This window comes from Paroedura picta, chromosome 5 (assembly GCF_049243985.1).
Source record: "Paroedura picta isolate Pp20150507F chromosome 5, Ppicta_v3.0, whole genome shotgun sequence".
NCBI classification, from domain to species: Eukaryota; Metazoa; Chordata; class Lepidosauria; order Squamata; family Gekkonidae; genus Paroedura; species Paroedura picta.
In genome coordinates this window covers 32,153,929-32,172,070 of record NC_135373.1, presented here as the reverse complement: position 1 = coordinate 32,172,070, position 18,142 = coordinate 32,153,929, and the positions used below count along the sequence as shown (strand labels likewise).

The 18,142-nt window shown below is 48.4% G+C and overlaps 1 protein-coding gene across 3 annotated transcripts in view; it reads left to right on the top strand.

The window, feature by feature from the left end:
• Positions 1-14,900, top strand: part of SCMH1 (Scm polycomb group protein homolog 1) — a 56,318-nt gene extending 41,418 nt beyond the window's left edge. For 2 of the 3 annotated variants that reach the window (XM_077337123.1, XM_077337125.1), the window contains exons 9-15: positions 432-664; positions 5,253-5,379; positions 7,112-7,312; positions 9,068-9,250; positions 10,720-10,923; positions 11,809-11,951; positions 13,060-14,900. In XM_077337123.1, the coding sequence (XP_077193238.1) occupies positions 432-664; positions 5,253-5,379; positions 7,112-7,312; positions 9,068-9,250; positions 10,720-10,923; positions 11,809-11,951; positions 13,060-13,185 (1,217 nt within the window). In that variant the 3' untranslated portion in view covers positions 13,186-14,900. Of the gene's footprint in view, positions 1-431; positions 665-5,252; positions 5,380-7,111; positions 7,313-9,067; positions 9,251-10,719; positions 10,924-11,808; positions 11,952-13,059 lie in introns of those variants that run through there. The other variant, XM_077337126.1, reaches the window with a different exon arrangement.
• Positions 14,901-18,142: the final 3,242 nt, after the last annotated feature.

Below are 18,142 nucleotides of genomic sequence, written 5' to 3'. Positions count from 1 at the left end.
GAGAACTGGCCCAAAGTCACCCAGCTGGCTGCATGTGGAGGAGGAGCGGGCCATCAAACCTGGCTCTCCAGATTAGAGGCTGCTGCTCCTAGCCACTATGCCACGCTGGATCATGCTGGCGTGTGTCTCCCCTAACATGGTTAAACATTAATCCTTGCTTTTAATTTTTCATATTGTTCTTAAGACAAAAGGAAATGTCCAGCATCCAAGCTGTTGCATGTCGCTTCTGGAAAGGGAAAATAAAGAAGTATTAAGAATAGTTTTTTTGGGTAGGGTCTTTGACTGCATATTTATGACTCCTCCCTTTGAGTCCGATAGTGTGGTTTCAAATTCCCTGCTTGTGGCTGTTGGGTCCCTTTGGCCACGGATCATGCTCTTTTGGGGGGCCTGGGGCCGTGGTGACACACACTTTGTCTTCTCTTTCATGGCAGTGGTGATTCCCAAGAGCCCCTTCCCTGTCCCTGATGTGATCTCCGACAAGAACAGTCTGCACAGTGCGGCAAAGACCATGCTGGACCAGCAGCCCGGGCAGAAGGGTCGCAAACCTGGCCGGAAGCGAGGCCGGACACCGAAGACTCTGCCCACCCACCCCATCTCTGCCCCGTCAAAGGCAGTGGAGCCCTTGAAATTCCCCAAAAAGAGGGGGCCAAAGCCTGGCAGCAAGGTAGGTTGCACGGGGGTATGTATGGCTGCACATTCGCACATTCCTAGTAAAGCTGTTCCAACCATGCTGGAGCCAGGCATTCTAGGGCTCATACAGCCAACATTGTTATCCCCCAGAGTGTCATCTAGTTTTCAGTATTCAGTACCCTCAAAAGAAGCTTGAGCACGAGGCCTCTGTCCCAGGAAACCAGTTGCGATGTGCTTATTCGGGAGGAGTTTTTACTAACCAGCTGTGTTTGTTCATTCGTTTAGAAATTTGCATTTATTTCTTTTGCCGTCAAGTCTCCGCTGACTTTTGGCAGCCTCACGGTGTTTAAGGCAAAAGATATTCAGAGGAGGTCCGCCATTGACTGCCTCCCTGTTGCAACCCAGATATTCCCCAGCAGTCTCGTATCCAAATACTGACCTGGCCAACGCTGCTTCGTTTTCGAGATCAGGCTTGACTGGTCAGGGCATATACTTACCCAAACATGCCCAGTTTTCATCGGTCCGAAAACTGATGATATGTTATCAGAGACCATGTTTTCTAACCTCTCTGTGTTTGACGAGTTTAGTTCCGTGTTGCCTGCCAAAGAGATAACTGGCGATTTAGAGGGGGATCTGTATGTATTTCAAGTATTCTTAAAACATTAAAAAGTCACTGATTGCTTATTTTTAATGCCCTCTCCTAGTCTAGAACTTAAATCATTGCCTATGGTCAGTCTAAGCTTTATTGCATGTGGCGATGGGCTATTACACTTTTCCATGTATGTTTATAATTGTTTGAAATGGAAAAGTGTAATAGCCCATCGCCACATGCAATAAAGCTTAGACTGACTGAGTCAACCTTGACACATTAGCAGCATAAAGATGTTTATAGATTTCTAAAGGCTAATATTGGAAATTTAAAATAAAATTATTTCCAATATTAGCCTTTAGAAATCTGTAAACATCCTTATGCTGCTAATATGTAGAGACAGGTGTACATACATTACTTCATTGTGAACTGTATGTCAAATATATGCTCCTTCTGACAAGTTAAGCAGTCTTCTACAACTGACTCTCTGATAACTAAATTCCTGCTTGAAGACAAAGAGGTTACTGTTTCATTTTTTGGTGCGAAATTCTGCTTCCTTGTCTGCAGGAAACAAGAGTGTGTGGATGAATAAGGAACTTATTAGCTGAGTGATGTGTTTAATTGCATTTGCTGGAATGAATATTGATGTGTCAGTCTTGCAATTTTATCCATTTTATATCATTTGCATGTTTTTTTCTTTCCCTTTTTTGTATTTTGTGCTGGTCTATGAAAAGAGCTTCTTGTGGCGCAGAGTGGTAAGGCAGCAGACATGCAGTCTGAAAGCTCTTGCCCATGAGGCTGGGAGTTCGATCCCAGCAGCCGGCTCAAGGTTGACTCAGCCTTCCATCCTTCCGAGGTCGGTAAAATGAGTACCCAGCTTGCTGGGGGGTAAATGGTAATGACTGGGGAAGGCACTGGCAAACCACCCCGTATTGAGTCTGCCATGAAAACGCTAGAGGGCGTCACCCCAAGGGTCAGACATGACCTGGTGCTTGCACAGGGGATACCTTTACCTTTTTAAGAAAGTGACAAATTTATTTGAAAGTGAAAAAAATAAAATTATCTCCATACAAAAACAAATCATTAAAAAGGAAGAAAGTTACAAGAGCCCTTTATAGATTGGGGTTAAGGTGAGGTGCGCATGTTGCCTTCCTAAAATGCTGGGGAAAAACAAAGTGATACTTCCAGTCAGCTCTTTGAATGATTGTAATTGCTTACATATTCTTCTTTGGAAGGTTTTGAGCCATTGCTTTGACCATACGTCCATGTATAAAGTAAAATAAAACAACCAACATCAAAATATATATTTAAATTGGGTACATCCTGACCCTCCGCTTCTTCTTTCATCATTTTGTATGGCTCAGGCAGCCGGCCTCTCTGTATAAGCAGGTTAAGACCTATTTATTCCAGCAGACATTGGGAAACAGAGTTTATCAGGTGCTGATCTCTGTACTGTTAATTTAACAGGTTTTTAAATTAGTTCTACATTTTGCTTGACTCTGTATTTATTGGATTTTTCTTAAATAATCTGGATTTATTATTAAAGGCATATATCTCTATGAACCTTTCTAACAAAAATTTGTTAATAAGTAAGTAAAAATTCATTCTATTGAAACAATGCCATCACTGATTAGCACTTTTCATGGCTATTCAAATCTTCTTACTTGTTTGTTTGTTTATTAGTTTTCTACACCACCCTTTCCCACAAGCGGCTCAGGGCAGTTCACAACATAAACGTATGTTAAATACAATCCTTTATAAAAATCACAATTAAAATCATTTTGTGAAGAAGAAGGTGGAGGAGTTGGTTCTTCGATGCCACTTTTCTCTACCAGAAGTAGTCTCAAGGTGGCTTACATTCGCTTTCCCTTTCCTCTCCCCACAACAGACACCCTGTGAGGGAGGTGAGGCTGAGAGAGCCCTGATATAACTGAAGAAGAAGAGAGTTGGTTCTTATATGCTGCTTTTCTCTACCCGAAGAAGTCTCAAAGCGGCTTCCAATTGCCTTCCCTTTCCTCTCCCCACAACAGACACCCTGTGAGGGAGGTGAGGCTGAGAGAGCCCTGATATTACTGAAGAAGAAGAGAGTTGGTTCTTATATGCCACTTTTCTCTACCCAAAGAAGTCTCAAAGCGGCTTACAGTCGCCTTCCCTTTCCTCTCCGCACAACAGACACCCTGTGAGGGAGGTGAGGCTGAGAGAGCCCTGATATTACTGAAGAAGAAGAGAATTGGTTCTTATATGCCGCTTTTCTCTACCCGAAGAAGTCTCAAAGCGGCTTCCAATTGCCTTCCCTTTCCTCTCCCCACAACAGACACCCTGTGAGGGAGGTGAGGCTGATAGAGCCCTGATATTACTGAAGAAGAAGAAGAGTTGGTTCTTATATGCCACTTTTCTCTACCTGAAGAAGTCTTCAAACGGCTTACATTCGCCTTCCCTTTCCTCTCCCCACAACAGACACCCTGTGAGGTGGGTGAGGCTGAGAGAGCCCTGATATCACTGCTCGGTCAGAACAGCTTTATCAGTGCTGTGGTGAGCCCAAGGTCACCCAGCTGGCTGTATGTGGAGGAGAAGCGGGGAATTAAACCCGGCTCGCCAGATTAGAAGCCGGCACTTTTAATCACAACACCACTACTCAAAGGAGTCTCAAAGCAGCTTATAATCACTTTCCCTTCCTCTCCCCACAGCAGACACCCTGTGAGGGAGGTGAGGCTGAGAGAGCTCTGACAGGACTGTTCTGTGAGAAGAGCTCTATCAGGACTGGGGCTTAGTCCAAGGTCACCCAGGTGGCTGTATGCAGAGGAATGGGGAATCAAATCTGGCTCACCAGATTAGGAGCTGCCACTCCTAACCATGACACCAGGCTGGTCTACCACCTGCCCTCTAAATCAGGACACAATCTCATTCTCTGATTTGCCATTTTCTGTAAGATAACCAGGTATTTTTGAAACATTGTGCAGGCCTCTAGGTGGCACCAAGTCGTACTGAGAGCTGAAGATACTCAATGCAGCCTCCACTCAAAGCTAATTCAGGAGCTGGTTGGGAGGCTGTTGAGGAATCACAGGGATCTCCAGGGTCATCTAGTCCAACCCCTTGCAGAATGGAGGAAATTTATTTATTTAGATTTTTATACCGCCCTTCCAGATTAACAACTATCTGCCCACCCACAGTGACCCCAATTCTGTGCTCAGATGCTGCCCCCCCCCCAAAATAGCCAGAATCCCTGGCCTGGAGGAAATTCGCCTTCTGTCCCCAAAATGGTGGTCAGCATTTCCTTGGGCACGCAAGAAAGGGCCCCAAAGCCAAGCACTGACAGTTTCATAGGTGAGCATAGAGAAAGCTCAGATGCAGAGGCATAACAAACATTTATCAGGCAGTCTTGCTTAAAACTTCATTCCTTATCACTAACTAAACTCTCTGCAGCCCCTCTTATTGATTACTGTTGTCTTGGGTTATTTTTATCCACTGGCTGTAAACCTGATCACTAACAGCTCTCTCCTAAGGAAGAGTTGCACCTTTCTGAACATGTTGACCTCGCTGGGCTGGGAAAGGTGTAACTCTGTTTAGGATTGCACTGTGACTCACCATTCCTTCTTGATTTCCTTCCGAGCATGCTCTCTGTGCTGTGTCATCTATCCCTACAGTTTCCTCATTCTGCCTGCTGGATTTCCCTCCCTCCCAATTCAAGCTTATTTAATTATTTACTTGATTTATACCTCACCTTTCTTCCTGGGGCACCAAAGTGGCTTATATTGTTCTCCTCACCACCATCCTTTAGAGTAGGTTAGGATGAATGTGTTGTGATTGGCCCAAGTTGGCCCAGGAATCTTCCAGTAGTCAAGGGGGGGATCATAGAATCGGAAGGGGCCATACCCCCTGCTCAATGCAGGATCAACCCAAAGTATCCAGGATAGGTACCTGTCAAATCACGCCTGGATCTTCCAGATCATGGTCTGACACCCTGTCCACTAAGCTACACTGGCTGTCTTGCTTATTCATCTCTCTCTCTCTGTTTTTCTCTGTTTTTTTGTAGAGGAAGCCTCGAACTTTACTGAATCCAGCCCCCACCTCCCCCACAACCAGCACTCCTGAACCTGATACAAGTACAGTGCCCCAAGATGCAGCAACAATTCCCAGCTCTGCCATGCAGGCTCCTACAGGTACATAATGTGGTCTGCTGTCTTCTCTGGGCTTTCAGATAAGTGGACATCAGGGAGTCCTGAGTAACAGTAGTAATAAATGTGACAGCAAGAGGTTATGAGATTCAAAAAGTTCATTCTCCTTCATCTCTCCATTGGAGTGTACATATCTGTATCATCATCATCATCATCATCATCATATATATATATATATAATATAAATAAAATAGGAATGGGGTGGTGGGAGGAGTTGGGACTCATTGCCTAATTGCCAGTCAGGTAGGCTGTCTCATCCCTGATTGGCTTCCATCCAACGAGTGGCCAATCAGGTAGGATGTTCCGCCCCTGGTCACATTCCACTGCAACTTCTTCCATGTGGAAAAAGTGCCAGATCGTGGTAAGCTAGGCAGCCAGTGGGAGCTGGGAGGGAGGGGGTAGTGCCTGGGATTGTGAACCTGGTAGGGGGAGAAGGAAAGAGGAAGCCCCTGCCAGCGCTGGCTCCTGTCCTGAGCAGCCCTGGCTGCAGCCTCAACAGGCCTCAGTGGAGCTGCTGGGGGGGGGAGCGAGCTAGTCCCCACCAGCACTGGAGCAGCCCCAGCTGTGGCCTTGCCAGGCCTCAGCAGGACTGCCGGGGGATGGGAGGTAGGGAGTCCCCGCCAGCACTCCCCCCGTCTCTCATGATTCCAGGATGAATGTTGTAATGAAAAGCTTCTGGGTCATCTTCAAAGGTTTCTGAAATGTTTCCTGTAACTGCAGTTATATGCAGTTGTATGCTTCACCTCCTAATTGCTCATTTTTACCACTCAGTTAGGATGGCTGGTCACCACCTGTGGACTCATAAAGCTAATTCTGAAAGTTTTTTGTGCACCCCTGGATGTCATTTTTCCACAACAAAGATTCGAGTCTCATAGCACCACAGAAGGCCACAAAGCGCCCTTCATCAGATATACCTCCTGCAGACCAGCACAGTTACCTGTCTGAAAATCGGGACTTTTCCCTTGTCCGTATTATTTTCATGGCTCCCCCTAGTGTTCATTTCAATATTTCAATCCTGCGTCTCCAGATTGTTCCCCTGCACTTTTAAAGTGCTTGGAAATAAACCGGTGATGAAATATCAGCCCTTGAAGAGAACAAAACATATGCCGAAAAGGGGAAAAAAACTATACAATACAGGCAATGAAATGACATGCAGAAAAGCCCTTTGCTACAGTAGAGTAACATAGCTACCCCTCTGGACTTGTTCATACAGCAGTATTTGACAGACTGGATTATGCAAATACCAAAGCAAGGCTTTCTTCCCTAGTCGGCCTGGAACGCAGTTGCTTTCTGGGGGGTGAAGGCTCTCATTCATGCATGTGTGTGGTGCTTAAAGCATTAGAACCAGTCCTTGGGGGAGTCAATCTGGTGAAGAGCGGCGATTTGTAGTCTGGCAAGTCGGGTTTGATTCCGTGCTCCTCCACACGCAGCAAGCTGGGTGGCCTTGAGCTAGTCTCAGTCCTGATCAGCTATTTTCTCAGAACTCTGTCAGAGTTCTCTTAGCCCCACCTACCTCACACGGTGGGGAGAGGAAGGGAAGGCGATTGTAAGCTACTTTAAGACTAGTGATAAGCGTGGTATAAAAACCAACTCCTCCTCCTCTGACTGGGAATAGTGCTTCAGCAGCAGAGATAGTGACCCTGAGAGAGCGACAGTGATCAGAAAAGCGTCTTCATTTTCCTCTCAGTTGTCAGAAGCATCTTGTCCTTCTCCACAGTCTGTATCTACTTGAATAAGAATGGGAGCACCGGGCCTCACCTGGACAAAAAGAAAATCCAGCAGTTGCCTGACCATTTTGGGCCGGCTCGAGCATCTGTGGTCCTCCAACAAGCAGTTCAAGCGTGCATCGACTGTGCTTACCACCAGAAAACAGTCTTCTCCTTCCTGAAGCAGGGCCACGGAGGCGAGATCATTTCAGGTGAAAAGAGTCATAGAATCATAGAATCAAAGAGTTGGAAGGGGCCATAAAGGCCATCTAGTCACAGTGCTTGGTGTCCTTGTTCTGTCTGGTTCTTGGTCAGACTACCAGTGGCCAGGTTGTATCCTTGCAGCTGGAGGAGAAGAGGGCTTGCATAGTCACATGATGAGGTAGTGGTGGCTACGAGCTTAGACGTCTTTAAAAGAGGATTATGCCTCCCGGCACTAATGTATTGGTCATACCTGGCCTCGGGGAGGCACGCTTGGCCTCGACCAGGACCAGGACCTTTTCGGTCCTGGCCCTGACCTGGTGGAATGAGCTCCCGGAGGACCTGTGGGCCCTGTGGGAACTTTTGGTGTTCCGCAGGGCCTGAAAAACAGAACTCTTCCGCCAGGTCTATGGTTAAGGCCGGGGGGCAAGGAAGATCATGGCGCCCCCTAGAGGAGCGGCAGGAGTGAATTCCAGCTGCGCCCTCTGCTGACCCTTCCCCTCTAAAATGTATTATGGGGGGGATTGTTAGAATTTGGATGGGTTTTTGCTGCAGCCCCAATGGGACTTTGATTGTATTTGTATTTGCTTGGGTTTTATGTCTGTTTTAAGGGGGTTTTATTGGGGTTTTATTCTGACGTTGTAACCCGCCGCGAGCCTTCGGAGGAGGCATGCAATAAATTTAAATAATAAATAAATAGTAGTTGTAGTTGTAGTTGTAGTAGTTATAGTAGTAGTAATAATAATAATAATAATAGACAGATTCATGGTGGAGAGGCCCATTGGTGGAATGCCCCACCCCCCATTCAGGCAGCTTCTGAATCCCAGGACAAGAGGCAACATCGGAGGAAGGTCCTGGCCACCAGGCCTTGTTCTTGGACCTCCAGAGGAACTGGTTACCCACTGGGCAAGACATGGTGCTGGACTAGTAGGACCATAGTAGGGTCTGATCCAGCAGGCCTCTTCTTATGTCCTTATCTGTCTGCCAAAGCAGACTGCCTTTTCTTGGTCTTAATGTCACGTACAGGAAGACATTTTAGGAATCAAACTTGTATTGTGTGCTTTCTAGAGGCCTGTGGGAAGTTTGGTCGCTTGCTATTGTGGCAACCTCATCCATCTTCTTCAGTCTCTCAGGGCTCTTTGCTGCTAGGCATTATTTCTTTGATTATTAGATTTGTCTCTCTTTCCAGTCATGCATTCAAGACAGCTCACAAAAACCAGATGTGCACCAGTTTAAAGTAGAAACTGTTTCCCTCTCAAACAGACAGGCAGCCGTTCTAATTGTTTTAGGGCTCGTGGGATGCATTTACCTTAGCCAGCCTCTGAGAACAGGCTGGCTGGCCACTGCGTTTTGACACCAGTGGAATTTCCTAGTTGTCTTTCAGGGCAGCTTCATATCAAGAGCTTCACAGCAGTTCAGCTGCACGATTACCAAGGCAGAGCCCACCTCAGAAGTCCTTGAAGCTGCCTCACAGGGGCCTGATTCTGGTCATGACCACCAAAGCACAGGGGGAGAGGGGTTATCTGCTCTCTCGCCCCACCCACTCCCAAAGTTGCTGATAGGGTATTATTTGTTGATGTGCCCTCCCAGTTCATTTTGGTTCAGAAAAACGGCACAACTGGGAGAGAGGGCGGTACTCTGTGACCATCAGGACTCCTGGCCCTCCACGGACCAGCGGCGAGAGAGGGGTGCTCTGTGACCATCAGGACTCCCAGCCCTCCACGGACCAGCTTTAAGACATTTGTGTTTGTCCTTTCCGCCACCAGCCATGTTCGATCGTGAGCAGCACACCCTGAACTTGCCAGCCGTCAACAGCATCACGTACGTCCTCCGCTTCCTCGAGAAGCTCTGCCACAACCTCCGCAGCGACAACCTCTTTGGCAACCAGCCCTTCACTCAGCATCACATGCAGCACTCCCGGGAGTACAACCACGACAGGTACCTACCAGGTAGGAGCCCCTGGGACTGAGAGGGACTGTGACGGCCATTGGCCCATGTGGGAGAACATTCCCACCAAGCGGAGTTCAGAGCCACCAGAGGGGGGCAGGAGGACAAGTGGGTTCCACCCCTCCAGGTTTCGTTGGTGAGCAATTCTTGCAGCCTTTTGCTTGCAGGCTTCACTTGGGCAACACCCCTGAACTTCAGAAGGCCAGCAGTTTAAGTCAGGTCAGATAAGTTTCTTTCGGTCGGTGACCAGTACAAAATGCACAACAGTAGAATACAACATAAGATTGATTTAAAAAATCCAGAATACTTCATACGTCCAATAGATCCATCCTAACCCTTGTACATATTCAGCCAGGCGCTTCTACATTTCATTGTGAATCTTGCATTTAGGGCATTTTGCATTAAGGGCAACAATATAGGATACATTCTTATTTTTATTTGAAAAGAGTTCCTTTAATTTGGCTTGTCTTGAAGTAGCCCTCACACCAGTAAAGTTGGACTATAGCAGTTCCTGACAATTGGTTGTAAATGCAACAATCAAAAATCACTTGTTCGGTGTTCTTGACTATGCATGTATGCAAATATGTTCCTGGGGTGGAAGCTTATTATATTTTCCCTCTACCCATGCTGAAGGGACAGCGTTGTAGCGCAATAATGTAAGTGCCCTTCTAAATTCAGAGTTATCTGTATTAGAAAGATGAGGCATATGAGAGAATCTGCTTAGAAGAGAGACGTCATATAGTAGATTATTGATTGTCTTCAAATCATGCTGTCTTTCCACCTCCTGCCTTTCCATCCCAAGCAACAGAGAATATTTTTAATAGTAGAAGGGACAGCGTTGTAGCACAATAAAGTAAGCGCCCTTCTAAATTCAGAGTTATCTGTATTAGAAAGATAAGGCATAAGAGAGAATCGGCTTAGAAGAGAGATGTCATAAAGTAGATTATTGATTCACTTCAAATCATGCTGTCTTTCCACCTCCTGTGTTTCCATCCCAACCTGGCTGGATATGTGTGGAGCAAGTCAAACACACAGCCAATGTGATCGCTTAGAGAAATGCATCTTTAACAGGGAATGGGTGGAAGCAGAGCTTGGTTTATGCAACTGAACATTTATCTCCTGCTCCCAAGAGTACCGAATCGGCTTGCCAAAATGCTTGCAGTACAGACAAGGGTTGGAAACAGAGAAGCGGCCATTGCCGTAGGGCGCCAACAGTGGCCCCTTTGCTCTCCCCTCTGGCTGTTCCAGCCACTCAGGGTGCCCCGAGACAGATCAGACCCAGGCCTTGCTGGCCGCTCTTCAGAGGGAAGCCTGTGCTGTTTTCCTCTCCCAGCTTTCTATTCTAAACAAAAGCATGCCAAGTTTTGCTGGGCTGATGGCTACAGAGGCTTCAGTGCCATTCTAGGCAGCCAGCAGGAAGTCACGACCCTCCTCCTTCCTCCTACTCATCTGTTGCTTGTGTGCTTTGCAGGGGAAACGTTTCTCCTGGGCGATGGGCTGTCAGGGGCCTTGGAGCCTCGCCTGGACCCCATGGACTCTGCCTTGAACGCCGTCAGCACATCCAGCCCCAGCAGGACCTCCCGGGACTATCGGCTGCAGGGATACAGGCACCGGCACCAGCCCTCCATTCTCACACAATGCAGCCCCTCTGCTTTGCACAGGCTTAGCACCGGGGGTAAGAGAGCAGGAACGGCTTCCCTGCAAAGGGATTGTTAAACTCCAGCCCTGTGTTGCAAGCATTCCTGAGGGACATAAATGTTCCCATCCGGGACTAGCTCCAGGACAGGGTCACCAGGTCCCCCTTGGCCACTGTCAGGGGAAGCAGAGGGGAGGGTTGCCAGCTTCAGGTTGGGGAACTCTTGGAGATTTTAGGGGAGGAGTCTGGGAAGGTTAGGATCTCAGTAGAGAACAATGCCACAGAGCCCACCCACCGGAGCATCCATTCCCCAAGGGAACTGTCACTTTATTCTGGAGATGAGCACTCATTTCAGGGGATCCCCGGGTCCCACCTGGAGGCTGGTATCCCTACACTAGAGTAGTTCTGCACAGGACTGCAGAGCCTTTGCTCTGCTATTGCTATGGCCCAAATGATAAAGTGGATGGCTTGTCAATAGCGCCGGGTAAGAAATCAGATAATGCAAAATAAAAATAAATTTGTTTATATTTATTTATTATCATATTTATATACTGCCACTCCCAGGGATACTGACTCGTAACAGTTTACATACAAGATTTTTAAAAAACATACATATAAAACCCAATAAAACATTCTGATAATAAAATTCTAATTAATTGTCAACAAGGTCATGTAAATTTCCAAGATGGCGGTGCAGTACTATCTAATGATGTTCAGTGAGCCTAGATCTCATGAACACACTGTATAACAGTGCTGCCGACATCAGTCTTGTAGAGGGATATCAATTAGAGGGGAGGAGAAGCCCAATTTTGTCATCCCGGTTCTTTCCATCCATTGGAATGTTGATTATTTGAGGTGACGACAGGAGACTAGAAATACCGCCCTGCTCCTGGACCAAAGTTTTTTTTGTCATGTACCCTCTAGGCTCGGACAGATACCTTGGGTCCCGAGAGACCTCACGTCTGGGCATCCGGGACACATCTATCTGGACAGTGGAAGATGTCATGCAGTTTGTGAGAGAAGCTGACCCTCAGCTCGGGCCCCATGCCGACCTCTTCCGAAAACACGTAAATATGATCTGTTGCCGGACGACAGCTCTTGTCATTTTCGTAAGGAAGGTTCCTGGGTCTTTATGGTTCACAGGAGAAACCTGGAGCATCCCCAAGAGGATAGAAACGGGGGAGCTCCTCATCCTCGCGATAAGGGAAAGTAGCATTATACAGAGCAAGCAAAAATGCTCGCGAGCCAGCTTGGTGTGGTGGTTAGGAATGTGGACTTCTAATCTGGTGAGCTGGGTTTGATTCCATGCTCCCTCACATGAAGCCAGCTGGGTGACCTTGGACTTCCAACAGCACTGATAAAGCTGTTCTGACTGAGCAGTAATATCAGGGCTCTCAGACTCACCTCCTTCACAGGGTGTCTGTTATGGGGAGAGGAAAGGGAAGGCGATTATAAGCTGCTTTGAGACTCCTGGTAGAGAAAAGTGGCACATAAGAACCAACTCTTCTTCGTATTCTAGTGTTCCAACACCCATTAATGGGAGGACAAAGGGAGACATTTTTGGGAAGGCACAACTTTTGGCGTCATGGTATCATAATGCTTTGGAAAGCAGCAGCCATCAAAATGTTAGTCAGAAAGCATCCTGGGACCAAGGGGCTGCACAGGACATAACAGAAAGGAAATTGTACCCACAGGCTTATAATTTTAAAAGACAAAAACAGACCTCTAGGGCAGAAGGGGGAGGGAGTAGCGGAAGTGAGACATAAAGGGCACTGGGTAGAAGGGAGGGGTCCATTCTTAACAGAAGGGTTAACCTGTGTACCTGTCCAGAGATCAGACACCGGGAGGTGAGACAGCTGGACACTAGCAAAGGCTGGAGAAAAGCCATTTTTGCTCAAGAGTTTAGCAGAACCAGGTCTAGAGTGGGGGTTCCCAACCTTTTCTAGCCTGCAGGCGCCTGCACAGGCCATCAAATCTCCAAAGGCTGATCAAAAGCCACGCTGGGCGAAAGCTCCATCCGGCCCCACTCACTTTCTCAAAAAAAAAAAAGGTGGGTGGCGGGTGAAGTGTGGATGGGTGCCCACAGGCAGTGTTGGGAACCTCTGTACGAGAGAAAGAAGAAATGCACCCTCTCTGCGGTTCTGCTCTAACAGGCTTCCTTCTGCTCTGTGTTAGGAGATTGACGGCAAGGCTCTGCTCCTGCTGCGCAGTGACATGATGATGAAGTACATGGGCCTGAAACTGGGGCCTGCGCTGAAGCTCACCTACCACATCGACAAGCTAAAGCAGGGCAAGTTCTGAGGGAGGGAGCGGCCGTCCAGCTGCACTCCCGCCACCCCCTTGCGAGCAGGGATCACATGCCTGTGTTCCTCAGCCACCCTGTCGTGGAGACAGGAGAGCGCCACTCGCACCTTCTTGGCAAGGGAGAAGAGGAAAGTGCCCCCGAGCAGCCCTGCCAAAGGGCCATGGAGGCTTTCTGTGCCATCTCCTGGCGACAGCCAGCGACATACAGTCCACCTGCTAGCAACAGAGATGCTGTCAGTTGTGCGAGCTCCTGTTGGCTTTGATCCCTTTGTCGCTTGCCCTGCCTTCCCTCTTTGGTAAGTCTTCATCCCACCAGATGGAGAGCATGGTGTGGAACTCCAAGTGGGCAGGGCTAGGAGCTGTCTCCACCCCCCTTATGTTTTCCATGCCATGCAGGATAGAGTCTGCGGTGTGTCAGCTCAGGCCTAAACTGAACAGCTGCTGCTAACTGGATTGTTCACTCCATTGGGGGTGTGGACAGGGAGGGGAGAAGGCACCTCCACACCCCCAGGACAAAGGACTCCCATCAGTTGGTGCTGGAACTTTGTGTCTGCCCTTAAGGGCTCAAGCAATCGGTCTCCGTACGTTGATGGCATGTCAAGGCAGAGCGCATTGGTATTTATTTGGGATAAGGAAGGGAAGATAAGTAAGCGCACCGCAGTGGATCTGCACCTGTGCCCCAAAGAACCGTCCATCCCTTTTGCAGCTCACCGAGTGAGCCCTGAGCAACGAGGTGGGAAGAAACTGTAGCTTTGTCCTGATTCTTATGTCAGGGAGAGAGATGACCAAGCAGGCAGGCTTTTTTGGGGGGTGTCTCCCGTCCTCCTGCCCCAAGCTCAGAATGATTTCGTACTTATCCTTTGTCTACTTCCCATTGTGAAATGGTTCTTACTCAGCACCGGTACCATCCCCTCCGATGAACCTTGTCAGAATCCTACTTCAGGTTCTACTTCCCTGGCCATTCGCAGGGCAGGGCAAAAAGACCACATGGATGATGAAACCGGTAGGGGCAGGGAGGGAGCCTTGCCCTTCCCAAAACTCAAGTGAGAAACATGAATTGTTTTGTACGTATGTGTTCTGGGGGAGGGGGGATGTTTAATGTATTTATTTCTATGGCACTTGAGTGGCGGGCTGTCCATTCCCCTTAGAGGAAAAGAGGGCGGAAGCGGAGGTTTTGCACCAGACCCTCAGCCGCCTCTTCCTGGGCTGTGGGGAAGCCGAAGGAGCCTGAGTTGCCAGTCATCTCGCCCCTGCAGGAGGCTGTCCCAGAGTGCCTGCCACCCTCAGGAGGGGGAGGGCGGTGACACTCCTGCAGAGCCTTCCGGTGTCTGGCGGCCTCTCCAGTGGACGGCCCTCCCCTCTCCCTCCAGGCACTCTTGGAATGGTCCCAGCAGAGTGGACTGAAAGCGGGGGGGGGGGGGGGAGTTGAGCGGAGGAAATCTTCACTATGAAACCATGGAAATTCACTGGCAATAAGCCCACCTGCAGGGAAGGAGTGAGACCTCGCAAACCAGGCACTGGTTACGGCTGGTGTGGGCCTTTTAGGGAATGGGGAGGAGGGGCCACCTGGTCATTAGGAGGCCTGGCTAGCTGCAGAACAGGGCTGTGGTTGCACACCGCCTCCCGCACCTGCCAGCAAACCTTTTTCTCCCTCCACTTATTCTGTTGATTTGTTTATAAATAAAGGAAAAAAAGTAGGGTGGGCGATGCTCCCGTGTGGCTCTCTGGTGACTGGTGCTGAAATCGATGGGGAGAGCCTAGTAGGAGGGAGGATTTGTAGAATCATAGGGCTGGAAGAGGCCATGCAGGCCATCTAGTCCAGCCTCCTGCTCTGTGCAGGCATCCAGGATAAGTATCTGCCCAGCTGCTGCTTGAAGACTGCCAGGGAGGGGAAGCTCACCACCTCCTTTGGCAGCTGATTCCACTGCTGAACTACATTGTCTGTGAATTTTTTTCCTGATATGTAGCTGATATTGTGTGGGTCCTCCCTGCGGGTGCTCTCCTCTGCTGCCAACAGGAACTGTTCCCTGCCCTCCTCTTAGGTGACCACCTTTCAGATACTTAAAAACAGCAATCATGTCCCCTTTCGACCTCCTCTTCTCCAGGCTGAACGTTCCCAAGTCCCTCAGTAGTTCCCTGGATAATTCTTGTCACTTTCCTCTGAACCCTCTCAAATTTTGGCCATGTCTTTTTTGAAGTGAGGCCTTCAGATCTGCACACTGTACTCCAGGTGGGGTCTGATCGATGCAGCAACCAGTAGGAGAGTGACGTCTTGTGATTTTGATATGATGCCTCTGTTGATACAGCCCAAGACTGCATTTGCTTTCTTTGCTGCTGCATCACACTTTCTGCTCATCATATATAGCTTGCAGTCCACAAGTACCCCAAGATCACACACACTGACACCCAGAAGTGTATCTCCCATCCAGTACGCATGCTTCTCATTGGAAAAATGTTGAAAAGTACCAAACCTGGTACCAAGTCCTGTGGCAACCCACTGCTCACATCCCTCCAATCTGAGAAAATGCCATTCACACCCACTCTCGTTTGCAGTTTTCTAGCCAGTTCCCTATCCACCTAACCATCTGAAATTCCAGTCTACAGTCCTCCAGTTTCCCATCAGAACATCATGGGAGACCTTGGCTGATTCTGCACTTACTGTGTTTTTTCCATCGTGGATCCTGCTGAATTCAGGTCGATTTGAACTCGGATCTTCCTCTAACCCCCTCTCCCCCCAACTGAATCAGAAAGTGTTCTGCAGTTGATTGGGGAAGCTCAAAGCGGGGAGAGGAACCAAGTGCAGCAGAAATTCAAGAAATTTTCTTGAACAAGGAGGGTGGGGAGAGGATTGAAGACAGCAGCTTCACAGGGGGAAGTAAATACAAGAGGCAAATCTCTGCGGAAAGAAGTTAGGGCTTCTGGAGTGCAGTCACTTTAAGACAAGCCATGCAACCGGGAACAAGGAAGTCTTTGAACTGACGCCCTGGCCAATCAGGGAAGTCTCCTTTGCTACCAGGCACAGAGAAGTGAGTTAATTTGGAAAAAGCAGAAATCTGCAAACTTACTGATGACTATTTTTCAAATATCGAGGGCTATATCCACTTCTGGATATCACAGGGTAAAGGTAGGGATACTCCAGATCAATCATGCATGTTGCAGAGGGAAAATTTTAAGCGCCCCTAATCAAGATCGAAATCAAATTCAATGTAGACGGGAAGGATTTATTTGAGCTGGGAGTGGGTAAAAAGCCCCGTGCATACTACACCCTGAAATCCAGGTAAGCAACATCCACTGAGTTTCCACAATCTAATAAGCCGGTCAAAGAAGGAAAACAGGTTGGTTTGGCAGGACTTGTTGGAGACAAATCTGTGCTGACTTTCCCGGATCAACAAATTGTTCTTCAGATGATTACAGTTTGCCACTTTAATACCTGCTCCATTATTCAGGACTCCCCCACCCCCTCATGGCCTCTGCAGTGCCAATGGGGCAGTCCATGGGGGAAGAAGCGAGACTGTCCCAGCCCTGTGGCAACACCATGGGGTCTGCGACATGGCCACTGCTGTGACAACTGTAGGGCCTCTTCTCTCCATGTTCCACCTCGGCTGAAGGGGAAAGGGTTTTGGGGCAGAAACTCATGCATACATATAAGTAGTACAACTGCCCTAAGTTATAATGGTTTGCTTTGTACTCCATGAAGCTGGAAAATGTCCTCACCTGAAAGCAATATCTCATTTATTATATTCATATACTGCCCTCCCTTGTGGCTCAGAGCAGTTTACACAGAACATAGGGATCAGTACAGCTCAACAACATCAACCTACACAACAACAGTAGCTTAAGCAACTAGTATCAACAATTCCAACATCAGTGGCGACAACATTGTCAACTGTGGTCCCATCGGTGGGTTGGTTCTGGGATCTGTTCATGGGGGGCCCAGCTGGTGGTGTTGGTTCGGTCAACCTCAACCAAATGCCTGGCCGAAGAGCTCCATTTTGCAGGAACTGCGGTAGCTCCAGCAGGGCCCTGATCTCTTCAGGGAGCTCATTCCACTGGAAAGGGTGGGGGGAGAGGCCAGAACAGAGAAAGCTCCGGCCCTGGTTGAGGTCGAACGTGCTTCTTTGGGGCCAGTTGTGGCAGTGGCTACAAAGCTACTGGTATTGGTATTGACCTTTAAGGCTATACGCGGCCTGGGTGCCGTCTACCTGCGGGACCGCTTGGTTGCTTATGCCCCCCGCAGGGCACTCCGCTCTGCGGGTATGAATTTACTGGTTGTCCCGGGCCCACGGGATGTTCGCCTGGCCTCGACCCGGGCCAGGGCCTTTTCAGTCCTGGCCCCAACCTGGTGGAATGAGCTCCCAGAAGAGCTAAGGGCCCTGCAGGATCTACCAGCTTTCCGCAGGGCCTGTAAGACGGAGCTCTTCCGCCAGGCATATGGTTGAGGCCAGGGCAGCTCTCCCACTAATCCATCAGAGGATCCCCTCCAATATTGAGATCTCTAACATCGAGATCATGGTTAGATCTATTGTATTGGTGCCACCCTCTTCTGAATATTATTCTCCCCACCAGGCTGAACTAAGATCAGAATTGTGACCACCGCCGCTATATGTTATATGTAACTTTTAATTGGGGTTTTTATTGTGTTTTAACTATTTATGTTGTAAACCGCCTTGAGACCTATTGGGAGAAGGGCGGTCTAAAAATTAAATAATAATAATAATAATAATAATAATAATAATAATAATAATAATAATAATAATAATAATACTGTAAGCAGAGCCAGCTTGGCCTGCGTTGGACATGAGGCTTCCTTATAGGAACGCCAGGTCCTTCCTCAGGAGCTGCCTTGTAAATGGAGATACCAAACTGCCCAGCTTCTCCTCTACCCCTGTGGCAAGGCCCCTCCATTGAGGGCTCTCCTGCTTGCCTGTTCTCTCATGCCTAATTCCACCTTGAT